Source organism: Apteryx mantelli, chromosome Z, assembly GCF_036417845.1.
Source record: "Apteryx mantelli isolate bAptMan1 chromosome Z, bAptMan1.hap1, whole genome shotgun sequence".
Classification (NCBI taxonomy): domain Eukaryota; kingdom Metazoa; phylum Chordata; class Aves; order Apterygiformes; family Apterygidae; genus Apteryx; species Apteryx mantelli.
Window position 1 is genome coordinate 11,182,552 of NC_090020.1, and position 13,589 is coordinate 11,196,140.

At 39.7% G+C, this 13,589-nt stretch overlaps 1 protein-coding gene across 5 annotated transcripts in view; it reads right to left on the reverse strand.

Moving 5' to 3' along the window:
- Nucleotides 1–13,371, reverse strand: part of PIGG (phosphatidylinositol glycan anchor biosynthesis class G (EMM blood group)) — a 102,612-nt gene extending 89,241 nt beyond the window's left edge. For all 5 annotated transcript variants that reach the window (XR_010886856.1, XM_067315567.1, XM_067315564.1 and 2 more), the window contains exons 1-6: nucleotides 13,212–13,371; nucleotides 10,022–10,227; nucleotides 8,248–8,457; nucleotides 6,581–6,769; nucleotides 4,879–5,020; nucleotides 2,400–2,612 (exon numbers count right to left, since the gene is read on the reverse strand). Coding sequence is in view for 4 of the 5 variants with exons in the window: in XM_067315567.1 (XP_067171668.1) it covers nucleotides 2,400–2,612; nucleotides 4,879–5,020; nucleotides 6,581–6,769; nucleotides 8,248–8,457; nucleotides 10,022–10,227; nucleotides 13,212–13,371 (1,120 nt within the window). In the remaining variant the exon portion in view is untranslated. The remainder of the gene's footprint in view (nucleotides 1–2,399; nucleotides 2,613–4,878; nucleotides 5,021–6,580; nucleotides 6,770–8,247; nucleotides 8,458–10,021; nucleotides 10,228–13,211) is intronic.
- Between the last annotated feature and the right edge of the window lie 218 nt (nucleotides 13,372–13,589).

Sequence of the window (13,589 nt, forward strand, 5' to 3'; positions counted from 1 at the left end):
ATTAGTCAGCTCTCCTGGAACCCTCTTCTCTCCAGGACCGTACGCCAGGAAATACTCCCAAGTTGAACAGAACAAAGTCTGCTCTTCTAAAGTCCAGAATTGTGATCCTGCTTTTTGCCTTGCTTCCCCTTCTCAAGATCCTGAACTCCACGATCTCACAGTCACTGCAGCCAAGACTACCCCCAACCTTCACATGCCCAACTAATTCTTCTTTGTTTGTAAGAATCAGGTCCAGCAGAGCCACCTCTCCTCATCAGCTTATGCCCTGCTGTGTCAACCCTCCAGCAGATATCAGGGTGGCTACAGTCCCCCATGAGGATCAGGGCCTGCAAATGAGAAGCTTCTTACATTTGTCTGAAGAAGGCCTCATCTAATACTTCTTCCTGATCTGGCAGTCTGTAGCGGACACCCACAACAACATCACCCATGTTGGTCTGCCACTAATCCTTACCCATAAATTCTCAGCTGGCTCACTATCCATCCCCAGGCAGAGCTCCACGCATTCCCACTGCTCTCTCATACAAAGGGCTACTTTGCCTCCTTGCCTTCCCTGTTTGTCCTTCCTCAGAATGAACCTAATTATTGAATCTAATAACTTTATTGCAAGATATTCCTTTTCCTACAGGAATCATGAAAGATATGCATACATGTGCATGTGTCTCTAAGTGTGATAGGTAGGAGGGTATTTATCCTCACCTGGAAGTCCCCCAAAGTAAAGGGCCATTCATCCATGCTTTTAAACTACATGCAACACTAGTCACTGACATAGTGATATTTCCTTTAGTACTTCTAGCACTTGAAGTATCCACAGCAATGAGACTTAACACTAAGCAAACAGCAAGACATCTGTTCTTCCACGCTAATCTTAATGATCCTGACCAAAGTTTCCTATGGTACATATTAAGGTACAACTTTACACACCTAGAACACTCAAAGAACAACAGGGATTAGTACAGCAACAAGGAAAATTCAGCTAAAGACTCTCCAAAAAACCCACAATGACTTGGATCTGGTTCCATCTTACCGAGACTCTCTATTACTGACAGGAGAGAAGTTCATCACGGATGCTTTACCCTCCAACCCCTTTCTGGAAGTGTAGGACCTCTAACAGCAGTTCACAGTAACAAGTAGCACAAAATTTCTATGCACTTCCACCCTGAGCAATTTTGATTTCACTTCTCAGATGAAAGCCAGAAGTTGAAATTAAGCTGCTCCTGCACAAAAATCAGCTGAAAATTCATTATTGGAGAAGCTTCAGTCTGTTTGGACAGCACTTGCAGAAATACTGTCAGATGGTGCTTGATGTTGGAACTTTCAATAATACAGCCATATCCTAAACTGCACCAACAAGAGGCATTACCTGTTTGTGTCAAGTGAGGAATCTGTGTAGCAAAAAAACAGAATAGATGGAGTATGGGCCCTACTATTAACACCTCCCTACTGTAAGCAGCACTTTTTTGTTAGACTCCCAGACAGGGTTTAATTAAAATTAGCAGCCATGATGTTGAAAGATAATTAATTCTTGACCTACACTGATCATCTTGCTAAAGTTAACATTGTTATTCACTTTAATTACTCATCGCTGTAACACAACTTTGCATTCCCCTCCAGTTACTCGACTTCTAATCCGATGAATCACTGAAGTGACAAGGACTTCAAGCTTCACAACCATTTAAAGACAACATCATCTTCTGCTGTCCATGGTAAAATATTAACCTTCACCCTCTGACTATTTCCTCTTTTTTTTTTTTTTAACATATAATTATCACATTAGTTTGGGTATTTATGTTATAGTCTGTATCACGCATCTTAAACAAATGCTACATTTTGATAGGGCAGACCAACTTCCCTCATGTCTTTTATTCTTTCCTCTAAACACCTACAAATACACAGGTGCACATCTATGTGTATTTTAATATGAAACTTTCCAGTTCTCTAAGTAAATTCACGCATACCAGTGAAATAAAAAGATAAGCTTATCCTAAATAATTTTCAGTGTTATCTAAACTTTTCTAACCCAGAAAATTCATTCCATTGTGCCAGGTTCCAAACAGCTTTCAGAATCAGTGTCCCATAAATAACAGACATGAAAGGACTTAGCATAACTATACTGGCAGTTCTTTTACAGTCTTACTGTTTCATCGTTACTTCTATTCTTTTGTCTATCAGCAGCAGTGCTGGCCCTTAGAAATCTTCATTCAGATGCAGTGTACCAGAGTAGATAACAGTAAAGAGTAAAATCGGTGTCATTTCTCCGAGCACCAGTTTCAACTGAGTGGCTAATTTGCAGTATTGTGCTATACTTTTGAACCTAAAAGCCCAAACCATATTAAAAACAATCTCGTATTAGTAGGTAAATATCCTCTAGTATATTTAGTTTATTTTTTTAGCTGATTTACCTTTTTCATATGCTGGTGTATTCTCTTGCAGCAGTCTGCTAAGTTGGAACCCATTTAAGTGCAAGAAGCGTAGTTGTTCTCTCATTGTCTTGTCTCCCACAACCGGCAATATAAGGTTCCCAACACTGTTTCTTGAAATTGGTAGACCAAGACCTACTGCCAGTGTGGTAGCTAAATCAGTCTGCTGCACCAGTTTGGGTTGGGTTAGAGGACCTAGAATCCAAAAAAAAAAAAAAAAAAAAAAAAAAAAAAAAAAAAAAATCAATTACAGGACCATTCTAGTTCCATAGACAGAGCTGGCCACCTCATTGTTTTCAAAATTTGTTTGTATGTCTTAGACAAGATATTCCAATTGATACAAAGAGAGTTCTGTGATCTTTTTAATTTGTTGTCCTCAGCTGTTGCAAAACTAGAATTTATTCAGTTCTCAGGAAGTACCACTCTCCAATGCTAGCAATTATTGTAAGTGCAACATGAATGTTATACAAGTACAAATAGGAAAAGAGATGGTCCAGGAGACCACCATCAAGTTGCAGCCTGCATCCTGAAAGGCAAACAGAACCACGTATCAGGTAAAAGATCCAAATCCAATTTCTGGAGTTCCATTTGGTTAAACCAGTTATTTTAAACGAGTTCTGTACAGGATCTCATTAGCTTACTGCAGTAAGCAGGATAGTCCCTAGTCCCACAGACACCTACACACATGAATAATTTTCACTCACCTAAGTAACAGTTCATTTAAGATTGCCATTCCAAGAAAAGTTGTTATAGTTTCTTTGCGTACCTTACTAGTTACATAGTAGTGTTTTTTCAATTATGCTTTTACTTAGTTCTCTTCGTAAATCTAAGCATTTAGTGTTTTGACTTAAGAACACGAAAAAATTCTGTACACAGTATCTATTACTCTCATGGCTCCCTTTAAGAGCATTAGAAGTTCTCTCATTTCACATCTAGCTGTGATTACTCCCATACCTTAGAATGCCATCTGTAATCCCTAAATCCCTTTTGCATGAGTACCTCTATATCAGCAGCTTTCAGTTTACACTTTTAAAGGAAAGTTTTGAACTTGCCTTTAACTTTTGGTTTAAAAAAAAAAAGCCAAACTACCGAATACATTTAACCAATCCTGGGTGAAGCATCTCTGTAGAAGGCTACACAAGTAATATTCTGATGGCATACTAAATGCAGATGTCCACAGGATTACTACTTTGAGGTCTACCAAACTGACCATAGTACAGTTTGTTTACAGTAGGATTATAAGGAACAATCACTACAGCTGTGGTTACTGAAGCAATGAGAAGCAAGCTGCTGGGTGTTTACATGGACATCATTACAATTCACAAACTTGATCCTAAAGACAGCTGACTAGATATACTTCATTATATTTATTGTAAAAATGCACATTTAGTTTAAAACCAACACAGAGACTAACCACAATGAACAGAGATTGCATTTACAGAATCTACACTTAAGTAGCCTGGCAGTTCACAAGTACCAGTAAGACATTTATAAAGTAAAAACTTACCTGGGAGCTTTTGTTCTCTTGATTTTGCCTGTTTTTTATATCTGAAAAGAGCTCAATGATTCCTAAAGCAATGCTCTGTGTTTCAGCTGGATACCAGCTTCACAAATGACAGACAAATAAACATACTTTGGCTGTGCTGCAGGAACCTCCAGCAGGAAAAACAAACTAAGGTTCTGCAGGCAGGCTTTAAAAGCAAAGAAATCAGACAGAAATAGGCAAAAGGCAGACTGAAAGGCAGACAGAAGTGCTAATTTGAAGAAAATATTCGCTCCTGTTATAACTACACTTCACTGATTCATTCAGTGGGCTCAGTTAACCAAGAAGGTATATATGTTAGACTAAACACTGTTACAAACCACTAGAGCAGTCTCTCCTTTCCCACTGCCTTAAGTGATGTTCTACAAGTAGAAAGTGAGTGTCAGAAACAGATAAACTCATTTTAATGATATAAAATGAACTGCCTGGCTAATACAGCAAATACATTCACCTCAATATTCTGTCCTTAGATACTTAGCAATCAATAGTCATGTTTTCACTACTGCAATCTCCTACCATTTCACAAGTCTAATTCCTCCCCTTTGCTGTTACTCGCAGCAGGAGAAATTGGTTTTTATTCCTCTATGCTGGCTCTCCGAGAGGGAAGCATGGAGGCCAAGGAAATAGCCTGGCTACTCAAGACAAAACTTACAGCTCACTTCAGACAGGATTTTCACTCTAATCCTATCCATGTCTCATTGTCTCTCAGCTTCAGCATGACACAGATGCAAACCCTGACTAAGCAACATACAGGTCACACAGAACGAGCCTTGACAGCCACCTATAGAATGAACCGTGAGTTAAATTCCAGCTATGCTAGGAGGAGGTACCCCCAAAATATTTTTCAGCAACAACTCTAGAGCTAATATGAATTAGAGAAGGGACTATATTCTAAGGAGGGTATTTTTTGATCCTTACCACTTCTCTTTTCAAAAGCAGAGCTGATAAACAGCAGTGGTGTGTGCACTTCTCCTTCTGAAGAACCACCATGACTACCTGTTTCAGACATCCCATGATCCCCACAAACAACTAGCAAATTGGGCAGAGAAGACTCTCCTTCCTGCAATTCACAGAAAGAAATTTACAATATTGTAGCAAACAGAATGCATATACACAGTTTTTCATTATTTTTTATCATATTCATATATGAATGGTCTTGAAATAATTCACTTTTTTTTAATTGGCTCACAACATCTAAAGCAGATGAGCAGAGATGTCCTCAGTGAAGTGTTATGCAACAATATTACTTTTTAAAAAGTAAGATACACATACCTATCATTATATAGCAAACGCGACAAAAAAAGAAGGAAAAAAACCCTCATTTACACAGTCAGAAGAAACTGATCAAAGGAATAAATACAGGTCCTCATGTTGTGACAAGAAAATCAGGAGTACAGGAGCAATAGCATTGACTGAAAAGTTTTCCCCACACAGTTTCTTCAGTTTGACTTTTTAGACATGAATTAAAAAATATTCCTATTTATAAATCTTTTTATAAGTGAGGGGATATAAGTAGAGTCAAAGGAAATAGGCTAAACGAACAGAGCAAATAAAAAATTAATGACATGCTTCCATATTAGACTGTGAGCTTTAAATTCAAACACAGGCTAGAGAAATTTTAGAAGAAGTTTATATTCAAATTTCTTCTCCAGTCTCAGGTGTCTTTAGGGTAGAAATTTGACATGACTGATGTCAAATGATGTTTATTTTTCTGAAGATAGAGAAACAGAGGCCTAAGTGAGGCCTGTCCTTGTAGTATCAGCTGATTACCAGTACCTGCTGTATCTAAAAGTAAAGTGCTTTTATCATTCCTCTATTCTAAAACCGAGATAAACTCTTCCACATAACTTGCAGAAAGTTTAACATATTAACAAACTGTGCCAAAAGCACTGCAACAACATAGATTAACTTTCACAAGCAGGATTTTATCTTCTCTTCTGGTATGAAACCATCTGTCTGTTTAAAAACAATGCTAAAATTTTTTGAGCAGCTATTCTGAATTCCAGTCATTCAGAGAACAAGCTTTAGGCCACTTGGAGTAAGGACTTGGTATTTCAGCATCCAGATTATTTTGTGAAGTGACATCCCAAGTCTCCAACTCTAAAAAAAGATTCAGATTTGACAATTTATGTGCTCTATTCAGCATAAGAAAAATGCTTTTTACAACAGTCAATCATTTCAATTTGAATCTTTTCAGTATCTGAGAACTAGATACACCTTCACAACAGTCTAAAGGAAAAACATTAGCTATACATGCCTCTTGTTCCTCCAGATGAATTTCACTAATAGAAAAAACACCAACCACCGTTTTAATTCATGAATGATAGCAGAATTTGGACACCAGTTCCCCCCCAACCCTAACTCCCCACACACAACAATGGGGGTTATTTCCCACAACTATTCAGAAGAGATTGTTAAAAGACTTTACCAAGGTCAAGCAGTAAATCTTTAAAAATGTTACACTACATTGTTAACTGGAGAAGGGACAAGGAAGGAAAAGAACAGAATACTCACTTTGGTCTAGAAGTAAACTATCACCCACGAAAAAGGGTTTCAAGGAATATAAATACAATGCTAGTCTACAAATGCCAGATTTTGATCCAAGAACACGATATATTACCTTTGAAAGAAGAGAAATATGAATCTTCTTGAGGATGTTATCCATTTCATGAAGCTTCGGTCCCACTAACGGGCTGTTTGGTCCAGTCATATGACCAATATGGTCCAATCCTAGGTAATGTAATATTAGGATATCCCAGTCTTCTCTCTTTAACACTCTGTCCAAGTGCCTGGTAACATTATCATCAACCTCAGAAATGAAAGGGAAACAATTGAAAGCTAAAAAAAAACCCTTTTACAAAAAGCAAAGAAAAATTAGATTGTACCACCCATAAAAGTTCCACAGAAGTTGGTGAGAACTACAATCACTCACAAATTTAGAAGAAAAAAAAAAAAGTTCAATGCCAAGCAAAGTAAAAAATTCTGTCTTACAAAACACATTCTTCATCCCATTTCACTCCCTTCTGCCTATGAAGTGTCAGATTACACACAAGCAGAGAAAAATTTGATTGTGATGCTTCCACAGATACTTTAAAAGACTGTTTTAAGATACCATCAGTCACTTTCGTACTCTACACTCCTGATTTTTCACTTCACATGACGAAGGTAGAGGGAACAGCCTCTGTTTGGAGTTCGCAAGCACAGGGAGAAAAAAACAACTCCTTCTCTTTCAACTTAAATTTTTGCTAACGTGTGAACACAAACGGATTGTATTTATTGCAGTAAAAAACACTGACTGCATACCAAGAAAGCAAAGATCGGTCCAGTGCTATCTAGGCCCTACCTGGCATGTTCTCCTACTTAGGTTGACAACCCATTTTTAGTTGCATACATATTTCTCCCTGGATATTAAAACTACTTAAAACATTTCAAATGCAACACTAACTTGTTGACTCTGGATATAACTACTTAAACAACTATGAAAGCTTTCCACTTAATAAACTATCTTTCAGAAAGTAAAAAGACTGCATAAAGAGCTTGAGAGCTATAAAACTGCTGACCAAAGACCATGTTCACGTTTTCCCACACCATGTTGAAGTTTCTGCAGTTCTTTATTAGGGTAACCAAGTAAAAATGACTTCCTTTCCCCATGTTAGGCTTGCTTTACTTCCTTAAACATGGTAATAACATACTTACGTAAGTAGCAGCAGGTTAATGACTTCAGGTTTTACAAGTCATTAAGGTCCAAAATACAAACTAAAATTGCTGAGACAATTTACCCTTTTAATATTCCCAGAACAAGAGTTTTTACAGTTTATTTCATCTACCTTCTATGCTCCTCTTTGCTAACATATTGAAACAATACTCATTTCGCAACCAGAAAAGCTATACAATAGCTATAAAAAGTATGCCTCTAAGAGAGTAAGATTATATATTACCGGGCCTTTTAAAGATGGTCGGTACTAATATAAATGTGATAGACTGGAAACACAGATATGGATCTTTTAAACAAAGCAGGTGGTCTAATCTCCTACTGGGACAAGTTTTGTGAGTAAATCACGTGACCGTTTAGGAAAAGTTAATGAGTCCTTTATTAAGTGTATCATCCACAAACTTCCCACAGCTGATATACCAGCTGATACACACACACAAAAATCCAATTTCTGTTTATTTGTCAGATTCATATTTCAGAAAAAGGATAGTCTTATTCATTTATTCTTTCTTAGGAGTCTTTGCTATGTGTTTGTACACTCGTTATTCAACTTGAGATTATAAAAAGCCTCTCACCTCCGTAAAATCCGACACAAAAAAAGATGTTGTTCCATCATATTCCACAAAATGCTTCGGAAACAATTTAACCCAAGTATCGTCACCATAAAAGATTATTCTTTTCCCAGCTGTTTTTGCCTGCCATATCAGATTGTCATCCAAAAGAGCTGGAGAATTGAGGTTCACAATAACATCAATGAAACCAGGTATGCTACCAGTCGTCAAAGCCTAGATAAAACAATAAAAGAAAAGAGCTATATAACATAAACTAGAAGAGGTTTCCAGTGCTCAGAAGAAAATAACAGCGTAGGATGAAGTAATGAAGAGGGGAAAAAGATTACACTTTCAATAAAGGAACGCAATAAAGTGAAAGCACGTATGAACTGTCATGCCATATTATACCATCTGTCACCTCCTGACTTTTGGCATCAGCCAGTACTAGTGGTTTTACAAAGGTTAAAAATAACACTTTCCTAACTGGTAGCCAGTAAAACTCCTTCATATCTCAGGTGAAATTTACTTCACTTAATGGTTCAGGAAATCACCAAGAGACTCTTTAAACAGCCCAAGTAAACTGTTTTAACACAATACTAACAGTTTAGGACATTCAAAACAGTAAGCAAGACCCCTAAGAAAAATGCAATGAAGTCCACCCATCAAGAGTTACAAGATTTTTTCCCCCACCTTCAGCGCACTGTCTCTCAGCTTCTTTAATGCACAAAATGCTAAACAGTGACATTCCATTGTATGAATCACTCAGATCCAGCACGGAGAAGCCCAGATGATCAAGTATTCTGATGACACATCCACAGTTCATCTTTTAGTTACCTGGAACTTGGCAAAATTCTCTTTTCAAACTCCACAAAAGCATCCCTATGACAAATTAAATGTATGCCAAACTGGATTTCCTAGCAAAAGGTATAGGAGCACAATGAGAAACACCAACAAAAATGCTCTTGGATAGAAGACATGTGTCGGAGTGGGAGACGGACCCGGAGTAACGATGAGTCTCAATGTGAGTATGATCATTCTCCCTTTATTCAAGTTCTTACAGAGTATATATAGACAGGCAATAAGCATGTGCTAGCGATAGCTATATGATTGGTTTACAGCCTTCGTTCACGCGCCTAAAGCGGATATCTAATTGGTGCAGGATTGCTGTCCATGCGGAGAGGTCTGTCGACTTGTTTACCTCCTTGTAGCTTCCTTCTTTTGTGCTGTTCAAGGACAGCTCGCATAGCTGTGGGATCCTCCCTCCATCGTGAAGACAGGATTGCTCACTTCTAAGAGATCATGCCCCTTTTCACTTAACCATTCTTCCACAGACATGGGCAAATTTGATTACTGAGAGGTTCTTGCCTTCCCACGATTACCATTTCCATTGAATGAAAAGACTGTGTCAATCATTTTTATTTTGATCATTTGCACTACAGCCTTAACTGTCCTTACACTGCTTCTCACAGACCTTCCTAGCATGGAACCACCAAATAAAGGAACAAAACAAGAAAGACAAAGTATTTTTTAAGTGGAAGATACCACCACTTCCTCTTACTCAGCCCCTCTGCCTTCCTTTGATGCCTGAACTTTCCTACAAGCAGCACATCTGGGTCATGGCAAATTAGCATTATATGGCATGCACTATTACAGTAAATTAAGTTTCAGCCACAAATTGGCAGTAACACAACAAACCTGCTCTTTATGCCACTCTGAGCATACGCAAGATCCAAGTCTTCCCAACTTTCTCAAAATTAAAGGTATATGAAATAACCCTGAACTAAAACAAATGGCTTACCTTAATTCGAGGCATAGTCACAGTGGGTGGCTTTGCTTCAGCAATGAAACTGTGGGATGTCCCTTTTTCAATAACTTGTGTAGTATAGGGCATAAATTGTTTCCCTTTGGATCCAAACACAAAGTCATCTCTCAAAGCATCTATCAGCACAATGACAACTTTTTTGAAAAGGGGTGGTGGAATTTTGGTCCAGTTAGAAACCATTCCTAAGGAAAAACAACAACAACAAGAGTATATAAAGTCAACAAATTTTAACATGTGCTAGATAAAAGTTAAAGGACAACTTCATTGCAGAAATGAGTGTTTCTAAAGTGTTTTATTAGCTTTACATTCAAAAGGGCAGAAGTTGCAAACAATGGTGAACACTGGAAGTAATCAGAAGTTGAGTTTTCAGGCCATCTAGCACAGAAATGACACAAAAAAATAATTTCTACAGAGCATGTAGGAGAAAATCGAGCATGTAGAAAGAAAACCAAAAAGAATACAACAAAATAAAATTAACTATGTGAAACTGTGAAAGGAAAACCCCATTATTTAACAAGAATGCTAAAGAACATAAGAAGGGACAATAAATTAACCAAAGAGAAGGCAGAAGTTAAGATTGTACTACATATATCCAACAGATGACAATTTTCAGAAAAAAAGATGCAGCATTCACTTGTGGTATTAACTGATTTTGCATGTCAGAATATATCTGGAACAATGCTTCTCAATCAAATCTCACCATCAGAGAATAGGAGACCCACAAAGAATACACAAAATTTCACTACAATTTGAAGGAGAAAAAGATTTGTGCACACTCGTGCCCCTCAAGGTCAAAGACTCTATGCCAGGATAATCCAGTGATGGCAGCTGCAGGGCCAATATCCAGTTCTGGAATCCCTTTAACAAGCCATGTTGGCAGGAACAGCAAAATTTAGTTGTGCATCGGGTTAATGATAGTGGGTAGCAGCAAGACTTTAAGCCCACCTCCTTCTCTCATGCGGGCATAGGGCTGTCAGAGCAACTGTTCAATTGCATTGAGCTTGGTCCATGTGGTAGCATTTTGCTTTTACAGCACCAATTTTTGGTCCCATACCTCTATCAGGAAAAAGGCAGAGGGATAAAAATGGAAGTGGAATGGATCTTACCCACAGATTTCTACTCAGGCAACACTATGATCAGCTTCTCAGTACCTCTATTATATAAAGTTAGTTTTTTACATGCTTTTAGAGTAAAAAAAAGGCTTCTGAATAAGTGGTTGACAGTTTGGGAAGGTCAAAAACAATGTCATGTCAAAGAAGAGAAGCTCAAAAACAAATTCGGAAACTGTATTTTTTGTGTACATGGATAAGCATCAATAAATTAGCATTCACAAAATCTCTAGTGTTAATGATTTTTTCAGACTTGTTCAACATGCTTTTGAATAGCCAACTTAAGGAAATTTTGGAGGGGGATGGAGGGAGGAGAAATCTCCCCAGAAAAGTGGATCTGCCAGCAACCTTGATTAAATAAACAAAGTTGTTTTTCCAAGATTTGAATTATCAGCTTAGCAGGCATGCTTTGTCTCTGACTGTAAACAAGGCAGCACTGGACGGGCTGTACTGTTAGTTATGTCTTTTTTATAATTTACTCCTACCCACTCGCCTAGGGTAACAAAATGTTTTGACTGCCGAAAAGGCTCAGTTCACAAACACATACACTCTATTCACATAACAGTACCACTGAAACTACACCGAATTAACTCCCTCCTATAGTGTCGTTCATCAGTAAGCCAAAGTATTAAGGAGAAGTTCACAGGATTTACCAGTCAATTACAAGCCATCTAAAGACTGTGTCCATGTTGCAAGACAGCTAAAGCAACACTCTGATGAGCAATGAACAAAACCATTGGCTCTACCAAAAACTTACTGCAATGATGTGCTGCAAGGACTCACTATTAAGCAAGCAACTCTACAAATTTTATCATCACTTGCCCCACAGGCAAGCCAGCTTGAATGTAATGTCAGTCAGAGCTCACAAAATGAAACATTCAGGAAATGAAGATCCATTGAAACAAAATTATGTTTTAAATAGCTCAAAAGTATGCCTAATGCCTTCTGTGTCCTGGTTTTACAAGCAATCCCCTGCCTTCAGAGCACATTTTCCAGATCAAGAGAGATCACTCCATAAGCGAATTCTAACCCAAGAGCTAGAACCAGGACAAATTCTTCTTTAGTGTCACTCCATTTTTGTCTAAGTATATCTAGGATTACTACTGACATACCTAAATTTAAACAAAGTGTTTGTAGAAAGCTGTGGTATGCATCTATACTCTTCAGTTCCAACCAGTCTTTTCAAAGCCCAATTGCCTTTTTTTTTTTTTTTTTTTTTTTTTTTTTTTTTTTTTTGCAAACAGCCTACCTCAGTGTTAGTCTCCTGCTAATAATCATGTCAAGGCAGAATGCAAAGTTTCACCCACACTTACATCAGAGATCTCCACAGAGCAACCTACCAAACATCTCTGGCAGTTATCTCCAGCTTAAAAACAAACCACCCTCTGGCAGCTTCAGCTGAGATCTGTTTCCAGGTTAGACTTCTTTCAGTGTTCCTGCTTAACTGATATTGGAACATTATCCTCTGAATTATTCAACCTTCCTTTCTTACCATTGTTTCTTGACATTTTAAGTAAGCCTGTCCCAAATTTCATCATTTTCTATACTTCAGAAGAATTAACAATAACATGCAACAAAGACCCACTATGACAGTTACAGCCCTGTTCAACCAGGTTAGCCACGAGTAGGTGCTTAAGCAAGTGTTTGGCACACAGCAAATACTACTCTATTCAGCAATTCACTGAGCGTGAGATTAAATCCCAAAGGCTCCAAACACTGGCGAAGTGCACTCCAAATACACACACGGTCCTGTGCTTGATGTTATTTTAATAGAATTTGAGACCCCTCACGGCTGCGCGCAGCCCCCGCGGACGGTGGTCGGCAGCCACGGGCCGAAGCGGCGACCGCCCCCGCCCCGGTTTCGGATGTGCCCAGCAGGCCGCGGCCCAACCTCGGCAAGCGGGCGTGGGGGGGGAGGGGTTGCCGTGGTTACGGGGCGGGCGGGGCCTGTTGCCGCGGTAACCGGGAGAGAGGGGCGTGGCCCGCGGCGCAGGGCGGGGGTTGCCGCGGTGACCGTTGGGGGGTGGGGAGGGGGAGGGGCGGGTTGCTGGGGTTACCTGAGCCGGGCGGCGCCGGTTCGGCGGGAGGGTCCCGGCGGGCCTCGCTGCGGGGCAGGGACCTGACGGGCAGCGGGAAGAAGCCGCGGAGGAACAGAGCCACCCCCAGGGCCTCCACGAGGAGGCAGGAGGAGGCGAAGACCCCCGAGCGCAGCCGCATCCCCCCGCGACCCGGCGGCGGCGGCTCCGCCAGGCCCCGCACCACCAGCTGTCCCGGGCGGTGCCTAGCGCCGCCCGGCCCCCGTCCCCGCTATCGGCCAATCAGCGACCGCGGTGCCGCTCAACGGCGCCCTACTATTGGCTAGCGGCCAACCAACCCTCGGCGAGTGAGGGAGCAGTGGGGGCAGGGTCGCCAACCGGAAGGAGAGTCCCACTCTC